The sequence below is a fragment of the Petaurus breviceps genome, unplaced genomic scaffold (assembly GCF_028583685.1).
Source record: "Petaurus breviceps papuanus isolate PSGF00001 unplaced genomic scaffold, PetGlider_PUasm1.0 90823, whole genome shotgun sequence".
Taxonomy (NCBI): domain Eukaryota; kingdom Metazoa; phylum Chordata; class Mammalia; order Diprotodontia; family Petauridae; genus Petaurus; species Petaurus breviceps.
Window position 1 is genome coordinate 3,930,150 of NW_027187352.1, and position 17,904 is coordinate 3,948,053.

Here is a 17,904-nt window from a genome sequence, read left to right on the forward strand (position 1 = left end):
ACCTCCTTCATTGATTCATTATTCAGATCATGTCCCCAAACTGTGAGTGCATGCCAAGGCTCTGTCTTAAGACCCCTTACTCCACTCTCTACACTTTTCTCTTGGTGACCTTTTCAGCTCCATGGGTTTAATGATAATTTCCCTATTAATGACTCTTAGATCTATATGGCCAACCTCAGTTTTTAAGACTTTAATAGTTGAGCTTCCACCCTATACCACAAATTGCCTCTTGGATATCCTTAAAATATCTCAAACTCAACATGTACAAAATTTAACTTCATTATCTTTTCCCCAAACCTCAACCCTCTCCAAACTTCCATGTTTCTGTTGAAGGAACCACCATTTTCCCAGGCTCACCCAGGTTTGTAACCTTGGTGTTATTAATTCCTCATTCTCCCTCATCCCATACATTTATTATTGCCAAATCTTGCTTTCTAGCTCCACATCTCTCACATTCAAGGCCTTCTCTTTACTCACATGTCTACCATGCCATCAGCTCTTTCCTACATTGTTGCAACAGTTTTCCAATTGGTTTTCCTGCCTCAAGTCTCTCCCCACTTCAGTCTATCCTCCACAAAGTGAATTTCCTTAAATGCAAATTGGATTCTGTCACATCCATATTAAATAAGCTCCAGGGGCTTTCCTTTAGTCTGCAGGATGAAATATGAACTCCTATGGTTAGTTTTTAAAGCCATAAACAACCTTACCCCAGCCTGTATTTCCAGTATCATTATGACATTCTTCTTCCTCCCCCACACTCTGTATTTCAGTCAAACTGGTCTTCTGTCCTTGACACACAACATTCCATTGACTTTCTTTCTGCCTTTGCCCTGGTCATCCCCCATCCTGGAATGTACTCCCCCCTCCACTCCATCTCAATGAGTCCCTCTCTACCTTCAAAGTGTAGCTCAAATACCAACTTGTGCATGAAGCCTTTTCTGATCCCCCCCCAGATGCTTTTGTCCTCCCTCCCAAACTATCTTGTATTCAACTACTTGGCATTTATTTGTAGATATTCTCCTTAAGTTTATTGTGGCATATTTGTGCATGTCCTCATCTTTTCAATTAGAATGCAAGCTTGTGAGTAGGCTCATTATATTTGTATCACCACTTCCTAGTACTGTACCTGGCATATAATAGACATTTAATAAATACTTGATGAATGACTAATCCCCAAGGCTCAGCAGTGCTTGGAATATAGTATCTAATAAAATGTTTTTTCATTCATTCATTCATGCATGCATGTACTCTCATTCATTCACAGTACTTTGTTAGAACCTCTCCATTGTACAACTTACATGATGATTTATGTGGAATTATGTGTGTCCTCTTTTCTTCTGACTAGACTGAAAGATCTCTGAGGCCAGGTATTGCATCTGATTTCAGAGTCCACACTCAGTTTGTTGAGTCTACACAGTACTTTGGCTAGCAAGACCACTGTAAAGCATTGGCTAAGCTTTTGAAAACGAATGATGCCTTTGACAGGAACATCTTCCCATTCCTCTTTGCTTACTAAATTCCTAGCAAACTTAAGAGCCACCTTCTCTCATCCTTCATGCCAGTAATGGACTTCCCCCAATGCTTTTCAGAAGTTTGCTTCTATCTTTCTAATGTAAATGTCATCTAATATTATGTGAGAGAGTGGGATATGGTGGATAGGACCCTGAACATGGAGTAGGGTACTTGAGCAGAATTCTAATATCTATTAGATACGTGATCTCAGGATAGGTTATTTCATCTCTCTGGGTCCCAGTGTCCTCATCTGTGAAATAGAAAAAATATTCTTTGCACTACTTGCCTCACAGGATCATTAGGAAGAAATCAATTTGTAAAGTTTGTGGTGCTATAAAAATGGAAATATTCTTGTTTTTGTGTTTTTTTTTTTAAAGAGGGAAATTGGGGTTAAGTGACTTGCCTAAGGTCATAGGGCTAGTTTTTGTATTAAGTGTCTGAGGCTGGATTTGAACTCAGGTCCTCCTGACTCCAGGGCCAGTGCTCTATTCACTGCGCCACCCCTAGCTGCCCCCCAAATGGGAAATATTCTTATAGTGATGATGATCAAAATGTATTTGTGTCTTATTTCCCTTCTGGACTGTAAGTTCCACAACAGACTGGGTCTAGACTAGGTCTTTTCTAAATTCTGTATCTCCCCCTAAGATGGAACATAGGATTCTAAAAATAGTTGGCATTTACTAAGTGTTTATAGAATGAATTAAATCAGTAATCCCTTGGTCAGATGTTAAACTGCTAAATTAAATAAGCATTAAGGAAAATGCCTTAGACACATGGGCTGTGAAATAGTGAGAATTCTGGCTCTCTAGAAAGAGTTTAGGAAAAGAGCAATTATCTTTCTACGTTGGTTAAAACATTTCCATTCAAGTCTTCCTCTTTTGTTTCACTTGTTGCAATTTGGAGGGAACCCTGGCCTTGTAAAAACTATGCATGTGGAATGTCAGCTCTGGCTGGGTCTACAAACTGGAAGGTCTTTGGTATACAGGTTCTGCAATGGACTGAGCATCTGCCATCCCATGGCCAGCCCAATGTAGGATGGGGATGTTAATCACCAGGCAACTGGCCAACATGGGATGCATTTTTGTGGCCATGGCAACTCATGAGGAGGATGGAGTAATTGGGATGTAGGGTCATAGATTTAAGTCTAGAAGGGACCTTGGAGGCATTGAGACCGACTCTCTCATTTTATAGATGAGGAAACTAAGGCTCAGAAAGTGACTTACCTATTCTGGATCTTAAGGTATTTGAAGCAAGGCAGAAACACAATTCAGCTAAAGGGAAGGGGAATGGATGGAATACAACAGCAGGTCTAAAATTCAGGCCCCTAAGTCTCAAATGTACCCCAGGACTATCAATTCAATTCAACAAATATATATTGAGAATCAACTATGGACAACGCCTTACTCATCCCTAGAAGAAATATAAAGAATAAGATAGTTCCTGTTATAATAAAGCTTACAACCTAGTAAGGAAGATGAAATACATATACAAATAATTAAAGAACAGGAAGAATAAAGAACTTTCTGATTGCAGACATCACAAGCAACTTCCAGACAGAGCCAGGGCTCCTGAGCTGGGCCTTGAAGAATAGGTACTATTTCTAGAGCCAGAGACAGGATAGTTGGTACAGTGATAGTGGTTAGCTTAGGGGTGGGTGGTAAAGAGGACATCCCAGGCCACAGGGATTTTGTGAGCAAAGATACAGAAGTGGGAAAACGTAGGGCAAGTTCATGGCTTCATAGTCTTACAATATGGCTGGAACATGGATTGCCTTAAGGGAGCTCTATGACATGGGATGTTGTAACATCCAGGCTTAGAGGGGTGGCTTCATACTGATTCATAGACAAGTATAGTATGAACTAAAAAATAATTAGTGCTTAGGAGAGGTCAAAAAGGGTGGAGTATGAGATTCAAAGGACGGATCACTTTTAGCTGGGGAACAAGGGGTGCTTTGGGATGAGGGTAGCAGATACAGCGGGAGCAAAAGAGAAGGTAGAGTTGGAGTGGGAAGGTAACAGGGATGAGGAGGCTATTTTAATAGAGCTTAAGCCTTAGACATGCTGGGCTCCAGCATGTTTTTCCCCTGGAGTTAATTCTCTTCCTAGAAGCCAACAATCCAGTTGGATCTGTTCCCCAGTTGCACTCAAGAGGGCCAGATCATAGAGAAAGGCATTTTAATGAGCTGTATCACTAGAAATCCCACCATTGGCATCTTACCACCAGAACCTTCTCTGTCATTCGAGGAAGAAAAATTCCCAACTTGTCCAGCCCACCATACCATCTTCTTCATTAAAATGTTAATATTATAAAGTGCATTCCAGACTCCTTCCATGTTCACTCCTAGAAACACAGACTCTAAGAATGTGATGGTACCCTATAGACTATCCCATCCAATTCACCCTCCCCTGCCCCATTTTACAAGAGGAACAGGAAGCAAAAGCCAAACAGGTCTTGGGAAAAGCAGCAGACACAATGCAAAGACCATCGTATTCAGAAGTGGGAGCTGTGGGGTTTGAATTCTGGCCCTGCCACTGTAAGACCGTGGGTGAGAGCCTTCCCTTCCCTGGGCCTCAGTTTCCTACTCTATAAAAGGAAGAGATAAGACTAGATTATCACCAAGGTCCCTTCCAACTCAGACAATCCAAGGATTTAGGAAGGAGTAGACTTCTCCAAGGTGATACAGTGACCATTAAGTGGCCAGGAGGCAGCTAGCCCCCAGATATCATGGATCCCAGCCCAGGATTCTTCTTGAGCTAATCACCATGAGTCTGTGTTTTCAGAGCATCTTCCAGCTCAGGACTGGCCTGCCCTCTGTCCTTGGAAAGCCCTTATAAGTCATTAGGAGGTCAAAACAAGTTAACAGTTGGCTAAGAGAAGGATACTTCTTGTCAGTTTGCCTTGGGAATTTTGACCTTCTCCTCTTGAATTAAGTGGGATTTCAGGCTTGATCTTATGCATAGAAAATGTTTGAATGAGGCTACTGAGCCTCATTCCCAACAGGTTTCCCAACAATAACCAACAATAATCAGTTGCTTAATGTCTTATCACTTGCTGCTTATGTGACCTTGGTTATGTCCTTTGACCACTCTGAGTCTCAGTTAGCTCATCTGGAAAATGGAGATAATCATAATGCTTGTCACAAGGCCCTTCTGATGAAAATATTTTATAAATAATAGAAAAACACTATAGAAACAGAAGTTGTCATTTTAACTCTCCAAATTCTTGAGTCTTTTGAGAATTTATGCCAGAGTTGAGTGTGATCAGTAGCTACCAAGATTGAATGCTGGTAGGAATTTTCTATCAGTTCTTCCCCCTCCCCATCTCAATCTTCCCCATGAATTTCTTCAATTTAACCCAACAAATATTTATTAAATACCTGCTATTGTGCTAATCTGGGGACACAAAAATTTAAAAGGATTCAATACCTGCCCTCAAGGAACTTACAATTTATTAATGGGAAAGACATGTATGCAAAGAGCACTGTATGAGGAAGAATGTGATGGAGGCAAGGAGATAGCCATATAAAATCAGGGGGAAATGTGAGGAGGCCTAGATCACTCATACTGCTGAAAGGCATCATTCTAAATAAGTCACAGATGCTTACAATCACCAACAAAAGTTAATTTATCCTTTGCATCCTCTGTTTAAGAAAGTAATTGGAGGGCTGATTAGGTGAGCTCCCTAATCAACTCAGTGAGCTCATGTGGAAGTAAGTCTTTGGGATTTCGATTGAACCTCTCTAGGAAGGATGAGAACTTGCCTATATGACTATTGTTAATTCCATGTGGAGGTGATTTGGTTGGGAGGGGCTGCTGTGTGAGAAGCCACCCCTTTGTGCTGGGCTATAAAAAGGAGTCTCCATTGTAGACTGGGCCCTTGTGACCATTTCAGTTTTTCCAAGGGCAGTCTAAGAACACAAGAGTTAAAAGTAGAACAGGGGGTGTTGGTGATGATGAAGCCTCAACCTCAAGTCACTAATAGCTTGCCTTGGGGCAGAGGTACCTTAAAGTTTCGTGAACTCTCACCTACATTGACCCAAGAAGAGAGTCCCCAAGTTTCCCGTCCCAGCCCTGGGAATAAGTGGTGTGACTTCTTAGCCTGAGATAGAGGCCATGAGGAAGAGTGATTAAAAGGGCAAAGTTCTTGAACTCCAGCTTCTCAGAGAGAGGAAGAGAGACTCAGTTTTGGGGTTGCCTCTAGAGACTTAAGACTGACATCTTGGAGACAGATGTTTACTTTTGTAGAGAGAAGACAAATTGCTGAAGTAGTGCCAATCTCTTGAAAAGACTATTTTGCACATGGTTCCTCAGACTAAGAAAGCATCAGGGGAGTCTGCTATATGCTATGGTAGGGCTGAGCATAAGGAAGGCATGGACTCTGCCTTCTGCTATTACTGTGATTTTTTGGTATGATGGAAAGGGGGATGCCTATTTAGCCACCTTAAGTGCTATCTGCAGGGTCTGACTGGAGAGGGAGGAGAATGGTGTTGATTAGTTAGGAGCCTCTGTGAGACCTATAAGCACTTTCTACAGTGTGAAATAAAGGCTGATCTACACCTAATATAGGCATTATTCTTTGAGCTCTCATATGGCAGCTGGGGATTTTTTTTTTGCCCATATTCATGTAGAAATAGATAAGAGTCACTAGTTGACCTCTATTAGGAAATTTCCTAGAGTAAATTCTGGGTAAAGGTAAAGTGAGTCAAAGAGAGAGTGACTGGGATGTGTGTGATGGAGAGTGAGGGTATGTCTCCAAGTATGAACCAAGTACATATAATCCCAGAGCAAGGGGTGCTAGGTCATGTGTTACATATGGAATATATTTTAGAAGGGCTCACATTGAAAACGATGAAAAGAATCAAAGTTTTTGTGTATAAATACATACATAAACTATATATGCTTTCATTATCTGGAAGATGTATTCATTATTTTTGTCATCATTACTAAAGTTCATTATTCATCTAGTATTTTGTGGTTACATACTTCACATACATTCTTTCATAAATCCTCACACTTAAACTTTTGAGATAGAGTTTGACTTTTATTATGTCCATTTTTTCAAAGGAGAAAACTGAGCCCCAGAGGAACACAGCCAGCAAGAAGACAAGTCAGGTCTCCGGGCTCCAACAGTGGTAGGTAGGTGTGGCAGTGCCCACAGCATGATTCGAGCTCAATTTTATTTCAAATTCAACTCTGAAAGGAACTGAATTAATGAAAAGATACCAGGAAGCATAGTTTTAACACCTCCTGGGAGGAGGGAGCTCTATACCCACAATCAGAGAGATGACAAGCAGGCATCCTCTCTAAGCACACTTTGTCTTCAGACTTACTTCCAATAATCGAAATTCTCCTGTCTTGATGCTGACATTTTTAATTCCATTGAAACAAAGTTCCAGTTCCTTTAAAGCAGGAAATGTGTGGAATACCTCTAAATGGGGAAATGAGAAATATAATATCTGTATCTTTCATCTCATAGAAACAAACACACACACACACACATTGAAGGAAAGCCAAAAGCCAAATACTACAATAACAAATGCAGATTTTTTTGCACTATTGCCATTAACTTATAATGAACATTCAAATTCATTAAGGATTTATTAAGGACTTACCATATGCAGAGCTGCTTAGCACTGGGAATAAAAAGATGGTCCCTGATGACCCCAAGGACTTAAATTCTAGTTTATAATCCAAACTATTCTTACATTGTGATATGGGGCAGAATCATGAGAACTTGGAATGCTAAAATACTAAAATCTTAGAATCAGAGACTTTTCTAATGTTATAGAATCAAACTTAGAATCATAAAGTCTCCAAATTAAAATATAAAGAGTTTAGAATCCTAGATTCTTAAACACAAGCTTAGTCACTGATCCTCTACTAATGTCCTTGTCCGATGCCTCCTCCCCACCACGGAAATTACCCCAGTACTCAAAGGCCAAACCAATGGAGTGCAAACTCTGGCAGTCCCTAGCAATCTGGAAAGGCTGTGAGGAGATGCTCAGTGACACAAGTCTTTAGAGAGACTTATTGCCAGGTTGTCCAGAGGTGATGAATTTTTTCAGCCCCACCAATTCCCCCAAGCCATCTCCAAAGTTGTACAATCTGTGTCATTGAAGGGACTACTGAGACCAGTGGAATTATAGGCCTCTGAAGTATTGAAGTAGTAAGAATCTTTAAATTAGAAAGAAATCTTGGAATTATTCATGGTTATTCATAGAATCTGACAAGATTACAGAATTTTAGAATCACAGGGTCTTGAAATCAAAGAATACTAGAATCTATGATTCTACATGTTATAAAATATTTTATAAAGTATAAAGAACTACGCAAATGTAAGCAATAATTCTTAGCCCTTTTTTTTTTGGTATTTCTACTTTTAGACAGATGACAAGTAAACAAGTTTGTTCCCAGAATTTAGTAAAAACAACAAAACAAACAAAAACACCTTCCCTAGCCTGACTTGGGGTATGGTTCACAGGACTTTATAATGTCAGAGTTGGGAGGGACTGTAGAACACAGGCCATAGAATGTTAGGGCTAGAAGGGGCCTTAAAGATCATTTAGTCTGTCAGAGTAGGAAACCAAGGCAAAGGGATTTGCCCAAGGCAATGGGAATCAGATGCGGAGGTGAGGCTGGAACCCACATCTTCCAATCCCTTTTCCAGTACTTTCTCGTATGTCAGGTAGATGTTCAGAATGACGACTTTACAAAATCTTTAACTGCCAAAAATTCAACTGTGTTCACTATAGTTTACCTTTTTGAAGTCAGGAAAGTAGAATTGAACACATTAAGACTTTAAACAATAGGGAATATAGCAAAGAAATATTCAAATCACCAGAATCTGAACAGAGCATTCAATTAATAGAGGTTTTAGGAAGCTTTTTGATTTGTCCTAAAGTGGCTTCCTTTATACTTGGTAAGGAAGCTAATTTAGGAGGAACTAGAATGTGTCCCTCTTATTCCTGATCACATGCTACAAATACACTGGCCTAAAAAAGTCAGTGTTGCTGGGTAAAAAATCCTCAATTGGGATCTGATGCCTCCTTCCCACCATGGAAGTGACCCCAGTACTCAAAGGCCAAACCACTCCCTCAAGTGGGAGTCAGGACACCTTGTCTTTAGACCTAGTTTTGTCAAAGAATCAGTGTGTGACTTTGGTCAAGTCACCTCTCTCTAGGTCTTAGTTTCCATCTGTAAAATTAGAAGTGTTGTTTACAAGCATGGTGCTAGTTGTGTTTCTCAACCTGGAGATGACCCCACTATGTGTCCCTTGTTCTCTATCCCCTACAATACCTAGCTGCCCAGCAGAGAGATTAGGGATAGATAAAAAAAGAAAAAACAAACCCTGAGAATCACTACATTGAGATAATAATTGAATCTATGGGCATTGATGAGAAGATGAAATGAGACAACATAGAGAGGGGAATAAAAGGAGGCCCAGGACATAATCTTGGGGGATAGTTATGGTTAGTGAATGTGACATGGATGAAGAGGTAGCAAAGGGGACCGAGAAAGAGTAGTCAGACAGACAGCTAGGAGAAGAACCAGGAGAGAGCAGTTTCAGGAAGACCTAAAGAAGAGAGAGCCTCCAGAAGAAGAAGGTGATCAACAATGTCAAAGGTGAAAAAGAATGAAGATCAAGAAAAGGTCATTGGATTTTACAATGAAGAAAACATTGGTAACTTTAAGAGAGCAGTTTGAGTTGAATAATGAAGGCACAAGCCTGACTGCAGAGAATTTAGAAGAGAGTAAGAGGAGAGGAAGCAAAGGAGGTGAGTGAAGACAGATTTCTCAAGGAGTTTAGACATGAAAGAGTTAGGAAGATATAAGATGATCACCAGTGGGGTTGGTCAGATCAAGTGATGGTTATATAAGACATAGGAGGCATGTTTGTAGGCAACAGGGAAAAAGGCAAGTAGATCAGGAGATAATTGAAGATTACTGAGTATATGAGGATGATAGAAGTGGCAACCTGTTGATGAAGATGGGATAGAATGGGTTACTTGTTTGCCTTGGCAAGGAGAAGGCTCACCTCTTCATTAAAGATGAGGTGAAGGAAGAGTGGCCTGAATTTTTTTCAATGAAGAATGAGGTGAGGTCCTCAGCTAAGAGAGTTGGGGGAAGGTGTTACATAAGATCTGAGAAATGAAGAGAAGGTTTAGAAATGCCACTGTGGTGAGTGGAATGGAGAAACAATCAGGGACATGTTAAAGGACTGCCTTTCTGCGATGAGAGCCCAGTTGAGATTTTGTAACATAAATCTGTAGTTGATCCAGTTAGCATTATTTTGGGATTTTTTTTAGTAGCATGCGAATAAGAGTAAAGGCTGTGGATGGTGGAATAATTCAAGGTTGGGGGTTGGCAGGGCATGACTGGCAATAGAATAAGGGGGCAAAAGACTCAAGTACAGAGGACAGTGTAGAATTGACCTGGTTGAGTAGGAAAGGGGAAAGAGTAGTGTATGTAGTTGGAAGTATCCGGTAAAGAACTGAGGGATGAAGGCACTAGAGATCACAGTGAGGATAAAAAAACAGGATGAGGGGTGATAATGTAGAAGAAAAGATAAAATGATAATATTATGATTAGATAAAAGGAATTTCATCAGTTAACATGGAAGTAGAACACTTGTTAGTGATGACAAAATTAAGGGTAGGACCATTTCTTTTTGTAGCTAAGGTAGAGGGGACAGGTCATGGGAAATGAGTAAATCGAGGAACTGGGAAGTTATGGTGTTCAAAGAGTATTTACATGTATGTTGAAGTCCCTTATTATGATGGAAAGAATTGGGGTGGAGAGAAAGACTGTGGTCCAGCCACTGAATTCATCAAGAAAGGAAAGACTGTTCTGGGTAGTGGCTTAAATAACAGCTACCAGGATGATGATTAGGTGATAAATTTCAATTGAATGAACCTCAAAGCAGGAGAGGTTATTAAATGATATTGGCAGTGAGAGAGTCTGGAATTAGAAATGGGGAATGAGGAGTATTCTGGCTCTGCTGCCTCAATCAGTGAGTTGAGAGGGGGTTATGGGTAAAAAAGTACAACCAGGAATGGAAAGAGTGTCCAGGGATGCAGGGTCATTAGCAGGAAGTCAGGTTTCAACTAGAACTAGAAGAGGGAGTGGGAAGGGAAAAGGTTTAAGATGAATTGAAGTTTGTTAGTTATGGGGCAGGTATTCCAAAGAGCACAGTCAGAGGGGCAGGGAGATATGAAGCAGAACATTTCATAGGGCTGAGTTGAGGAGGGCATTATTTGTCCTTCATTCTTGAAGAGGAGCAATGACTTCAGTGAATTGGATTTAAGTGAGGCAGGGCTGTGCAAAGTCATCAGCCTCACTTTCTCCTCCAGAGTCATTGGAGTCCAGTGGCAAGACATAGGTCAGGACGAGAGGGAGGGAGAGAGGGGGAGAGGAGGGGGAGGGAGGGAGAGGGAGAGAGAGAGAGAGAGAGAGAGAGAGAGAGGGAGAGAGCGAGAGAGAGAGAGAGAGAGAGAGAGAGAGAGAGAGTCCTAGAGTGTTCTTTCCATTGTACCATGTTTGTTTTCAGTCCTTCTCCCCAGGAGAGCCTTGTAGTACTCCAAATGTGGAGAGGGTGTCATGCTTTCAAACAGTCTTGAAGTAATTCAGGGCTAGGTTTTCCTCAGGGAATCAAATTTAGTTTTTCCTTACCAATGAGCCATAAGAGCATAACTCAAATATATACAAATATATATATATATTACATATATATATTTAGCTATACATATGTATATGTGTGTATACATATCTAATCTCTCTCTCTTCTCTCTCTCTATCTCTCCACATACACACACACACACACACACATACACACACATACCACACACACACCTTCCCCCAAGTCCAATAACAACTGGCACATGGTGTTCCCAAAATGCCTTCTTGTTAGTTGTAGTTATCTGAAGTACTTTCAATATTGTGAAATCCTAGAATGGACTTGTACAAGCTGACTTGAGGAACTGGGCAGAAATGGTGTCTGAGCCAGCACCAATGTCGACATTTTTTTGGCTCAGATCTCCCCATTAATTCCACTAAGTCAATGAACTAAGCCTAGATACGTCCCTAGGACCATACACAGGAACTCTGACGGAGGTGAGTGAGAGAGGAGTACAGGCAATGTTTACACAGGATCCTCAGTCGGGAGATCATCTAAACTCACCTTCTAATGATATAAACCATCTTATTTTACAGATAAGGAAGTGGAGGTTCCCAGGCTGGGTGGCTGTAAGGAAAAACGGCTGCGAACAATACATGGACCATGCAGGTGGTCTCAAGGGAAGATCTCATAATATCACGATCCTGTAAGTAGATCCTTCTCTTCTGAACTCAAATCTTGTCCAATACCACCATCTCATAGATGAGGAAACCAAGGTCTGCAGGTGGACTCGACATGCCCACAGCCCACACAAGTTAGCAACAGGGACTCCTCAGTCCTATTCCGGGGCTCTTTCCACTACACCACACTTCCTTATTCTAGGTGTGTCACCCTGGACAAGTCAATTAACTTCTGTTTGCTTCAGGTTCCTCATCTGTAAAATGGGGATAATAATAGCATCCACCTCCCAGGGCTGCTGTGAGGTTCAAATCAGATAGTAATTGTTAAAGCTTTTAACAGAGTGCTTGGCACATAGTAAGCACTATATAAATATTAGCCATTGTTGTCATTGTTAAATACAGGGCTTTGCTCATTCTGGAGTCCAACGTGTGTTACTTCATCCTTATGGAGAACCCTTCATCTCAGAACTTGGGGGAGCGCTCTCTGGATCACAAGAGAGGTTAGGTGGCTTGCTGGTTCATGGTCATGTCCTTGGTCCTGGTCAGAGCACAGAGGCAGGACTTGAGCCCAGGTTTCCCTGACTCCAAGGTCATCTCTCACAAACTTTCCACCTCCTGCACCACACTTCTCAGCCCTGGTCAGAGCACGTGCTTGGTAAAGGGTTGTGGAACTGAACTGAGTTGAATCAAACTCCCTGGCCACTACATGATGAGGAAAAAGTCTCTGAAAAGCCCATCAGTTCTGATACTGGTTGCTTTGTTTCAGTTTTCTCTAGGTTACTCTTAATACTGAGAAGGCAGGGAGGGGCTGCAGGACATAGGGGTGGACCAGGGGAAAAATGTCAGCTAGTGCCACATTCTCCATTCTGCAGGGATGCTTCAAGTGCCTTGTTAACAGCTTAAGCTAGTTAGTGGTGGCTCATTCCCTTGACACTTCCACCATAATATTTAGGGGAACCAGATAATGGGAGGAGTTGGTGGCATATTAGATTAAACCAATCTATAGGTAATGGAGACAAGAGGGTCTAGGACTGATTTAAGGGAAAGACCACTGGAGTCACAGCATAGCTTCCATGCCCACAGTGTTGAGACTTGTTCTTCTTATTCAGGTGGTCATGTGTCATGGAATTAGAAGGGTAGCTATCATTCAACACCCCCACTTCACAGATGGGAAAACTAAGTCTAGAGAAGGGAAGTGACTTGTCAAAGATAGCACAGGTACAGAGTTTAAACCCAGGTCTTCTCATTCTAAATGCAATGCTCTTTTTGCCATAGTGCACTATCTGTGCTGGTTTCTGGTGGTGGTTCATGTCAAAAATCAAAATCAGCTTCCCAGAAGAGGTATCATGGAAGGGGTGAGGGCAGTGGTTCCAGGCACAGCAGAAGAACAGCAGATTGCATGAATCACATCACTTCCCATTTGAGGTTTCAATGAACACCCAGTACAACTCACACCTGAATGAGAATTCCTTCTCCAACATGTTTAGCCTTGGTTTGAGGACTTCCCATGAGAGGGAGGCTACTCCCTCCTGGGGCAGCCCATCCCACTTTTCCATAGCTTTAATTAGAAAGTTTTTTCCTCCCATCAAACCTAAATCTGCCTCTTTGCAACCTCCGCTCATTGCTCCTGGAGTCAAAGCCTAATCCCTCTTGTATGTGACAGCAAAGGCAATATCTTGTCTTCGAAGGCCCCCTCTTCCTCCCTGGTTCCTCCAACTGATTTTCATAAAACATAATCTTGAGATTCTTTGCCATTTTGGTCGGCCTCTGCTGGATTCTCTCTACCTTATGAATGTTTTTCCTCAAATGAAGTGCCCAGAAATGAATATAATATGCCAAATGTGGTCTGACCAGCAGGACTGCCTTCTTATACCTAGAAGCTGTACTCTCTTAATAGAGCTTATGCTATCTCATACTGTGAACTCACAGTGAGTTTGCAGTCCACTAATCATTATATAATTATACCATTTAAGTACGATATTATACTTGAGAAACTAGTTTCTTGAACTTATGTCAGTTTTTAAATGTATACCAATTAAATGTTATATTATGAACTAGCATGATTTTCTAGGCTATCTATTATCTAGTGTGTCAACTATCTTTCCTAGTTTTGTGTGATTTACACAGTTAATTGACTGTCTATTCCTGTAACCAAGTCTTGGGGAAAAAATGTTAGCCAACACAGGGTCAACCAGAGATTCCCCCCCCCGCAAGGCACTTTTCAGGACATCTTATTTTAAGATGAAATCAAACCATTGATGACTAATCTTTGATTCTGACCATTCAGCCAGTTCTAAATCCATCTAATAGTACTATTGCCAAACCTCTATCTCTCCATCTCTTCCACAGAAATAGCATGAGAGACTTTAATGCTTTGGTAAACAAATGGGCAAACAAAACTGACAACATTCTTCTAATCTACCAGTTTGGTAATGCTGTCAAAAAAGGAATAAAATTAGTCTGGCATGGCTTGCTCTTGCTGAAACAATGCTCACTCTTTGTGATCAAAGCTTCCTTTTCTAAATGTTTACCAAGCATCTCTTTAATATGTTCTAGAATTTCCCCAGAAATCAGAGTCAAATTCCCTGGACTGTAGTTTGCAGATTCCAATCTGTCCTTTTTGTTTCTTCCCACATCAGAACACTTGTCTTGTTTTAAATAATGTTGTGCTTCTCCTGTTCTCTTAAGATCCTTCAAAATATCACTGCCTCCTTCAGCAATCACTTCCATCAAACAATTCTTTCAATACTCGAGGGTATATGGTTCATGGTGTGCAGGTGACTTGGATTTATTTAGAACAGCTAAAATCTCTCTTGTTGCCTCCTTCCTTCAGCATTGATCTTCCCAGCCCAAAGATCATTTTTCTTGGTAGAGACAACAAAAACAAGAGCAGAATTGTTCAGCTCTTCTCTCTCTCTCTCATGAGTTATTACTGTCCCATTCTCCTCAAGGAGCGGCCCCATTCCTTCTCTTCTCTTCAGCTTTTCCCCAAGGCAGATTCAAAAGGATCTTTTTTTTTTTGGTCGTCCTTCTCTTCCCATCCTCCACTTCATTCTGAGCTTAAGCACTCTTGACACTGTTCTAACAGGACAAGGACGCTTTCATATTCATCTGTTTCTTCTATTTTCCGTATTTATATTTTAAACATCTAAGTTGGTTGGCAAGCTCTCTGTGTATTCACATAGGCCTCTTCAAACAACTAGCCTCTCTTGCCATGTGCCCCATAGAGGATATTCCAATTCTTGCCTCTGTATCTTCACCCAGACTAAAATAATCTTCTCTCTTCCCTCTGCCTCTTGGAATTTCTGGCTCCCTTCAAGGCTCAACTCAAGTATCAGGTCCTTCAAGAGGACCTAGGTCCTACAATTGTCAGTACCCTGCCTTATGAAATAATTGTGCATTTATGCTGTATATATCTTGTATTTACTTCTCTCTGAATATACTGTAACCTCCTAGAAGAAAGTAAGCTTCTTGAGGGCAGGGACTGCCCCACTTTTGTATCCCTGACAACTAGCAAAGTGCCTGGCAAACAGCACGTGTTTAATAAGTGCTTATTGATTGTTTTCTCATCCTAGTTATTTTACTTTGAGTTTTTATAATTTAATTCTTGAGAGTATCCCAATTTCCTGGGCTATCACTGTACAATTTTAATTCACGGTATCCTACCTATCCTTCCTTTTAGTACTTGGAAATTACAGACTCTAAGGGAGAATAGTTACTTCACAGGATTTCTATCATTTCCACCCTTGCAACCAGTTCTCTTCTACTGGTGATAAGAATTGTTGATTCCTCTACCTTTTAAAGGATGAAAATATAATTAAAATAGTCAAGAACTTATTAACTCCTTTCATTTTGGCAGAGAGAGACAGACGGACAGAAACAGACAGAGGAGGGTAAAGGTGGGGGGGAGGGAGGAAGGGAAAGAAGGAGGGAGAGAGATATCAGTAGGTGTCTGGACTATTAAAATCTCCACTACTACTATATTATACCTCTGTGCACTTTGTGCTCTTTTTCTTGAACTCATCTATTTCCTCTTTCTGTCCAGGTAGTCTGTAGCATATTCCCATGATAAAAACATTTGTTTCTTCCCCCAATGATCTTTAATCAAATGATCTCAACCAAGCTTCCCCTGACTCTAGTTCTGGATTTCCTCTTAATATATTCTGCTAACCCCACCAATATCTGCGCTTTTACTTATCCAATTCTTCTTAAATAAAGTATGTACCTATGAGACACATTCCAGGAATAGGTTTCATTCTACCAAATCACAATAATATATGATGTCAAATTTATCTTCTCCTGTCAGGGTCTTTACTTCATCTCTTGTTCCCTAAAATCTAGGCTTTTGAATATAAACTTTTGAGGCCACGGGTTTTACTACTGGCTATTTTCTTAGGTTTTATTTCTTATGAGCTTTTTATGTCTCAACAGCTATTTGTCCTTCATTGCATCTTCTTTCCTTGGTATCTAACTTGGTGGATATGTGTGTGTGTGTGTGTGTGTATGGATATGTATTTATATATGTGTGTATGTATATATATATATATATATGCACACATATAGTGTCTTTCTTCTTCCATCCTCTTTAAAGTGCCTTTGATTAGATTTGTAAGACATAAGGCAGACACATTCTTACCTGCTTTTGTAGGCGTACTCCATCCTGACTATGAATCTGCATTCCTATATTTTAAACCATGTTTCAGAAACACAAATCCTATTCTCAGACACTGTCTTCTTAACCAGCTGTTCACCTCCCAGATTAGTTTTTCTTTTCTGTGTCTTTTGCCTTCAGTGCAGAGGAGTGATGAAAACACAACTTGTGTCCATTACCACTTCTTGCCCAAGACTACATAATTTTTGGCAATTCTCTCTAAATTCCTTCTGGCAGTACCATTTGTACCCACAAGAAGTGGGGAGTAGCTATCTGTTTTGACAACTTCTCTGTTATTTCTTAGATACATGCTCCAGGAAGACATCAGGCCTCTCTAGTGCTATTGGGTTGACAAATAACAGCCTCAGTTCCCCTCGGATGGCAGTCACCAATCACCACTACTCTCATCTTTGTCTAATCTTTAATTCTGTTCTCCGGAACCAAGCAGAAGATGTCTAGCCCCTCTTCCACATGACAAACTTTTCAAATACTCAAAGACTGTTATTTTTCCCAAGCAAAACATTTCCAGTTTCCTTCAACTGATCTTGTATGGCATGATCTTGAGGTCCATTTTTTTTAATTAAGCAATCAGGGTTAAGTAACTTGCTCAAGGTTACACGGCCAGTTATTTTGTGTGGGTGCCAAGTATCTGAGGCCGGAACCAATCCCAGGTCTCCCAATGCTGGGGGCAACACTCTTATTACTTGTGCCACCTGGCCGCCCCATTGAGGGCCATTTTTAAAAAATATATTCTGACTCTTCACTTCTCAATATTCACTGAACTATCAATGTCCTTCCTAAAATGTCATATACAGAACTGAATATACTAATTCCATAAGTCCATGTTTACTGTAGTGAACAGAACCCTGGAGTCAGCAGGATCTGAGTTCAAATCTGGCCTCAGACACTTAACACGTACTAGCTGTATGATCTTGGGCAAGTCACAACCCCAATTGCCCTGCACTCCCCCCTCCAAAAAGCAAAAGAAAAATCTCCATATCTTTTTTCAATTGCACTTCTACCTAGACATAGCTTGCCCTTCTTGAACTTGTAAAGTTGGTCTTTTGAATTGAAGTGTACATCTTTATCTTTATTCCTAGTACATCTTTCCATAATTCCCTAATTTGTTCTTACTAGGTTGTTTTAATGCTCTATCTACTCAACTATCTTTCATTGGTCTAATGCTCTAATGTAGTCAATGATCTTTCAGACTCAGAATGTCTTTCAATATTATCATTCCCAGCTTTGTGTTATCTGCAAATTTGATGAGCATGCCATCCATTCCACCTGAGTGCTAAACCTGAGGCTCAACCTGGAACTTATCCAAGTCATTGATAAAAATGTTAATTACACTTTTACGAAGATGTCGAATGGGGGTGTTTCAGGGATCTATGCTTGCATATGTTATTTAATATTCTTTATCAATGATTTGGTTAAAACACTAGGTTA

The 17,904-nt window shown here is 40.6% G+C and overlaps 1 protein-coding gene across 1 annotated transcript in view; it reads right to left on the reverse strand.

Annotated features, from left to right (window-relative positions):
* XRRA1 (X-ray radiation resistance associated 1) overlaps positions 1 to 17,904 on the reverse strand; it is a 132,248-nt gene that overhangs the window by 28,792 nt on the left and 85,552 nt on the right. The window contains exon 8 of the mRNA XM_069070849.1: positions 6,842 to 6,939. Coding sequence (XP_068926950.1) covers positions 6,842 to 6,939 — 98 coding nt within the window. The remainder of the gene's footprint in view (positions 1 to 6,841; positions 6,940 to 17,904) is intronic.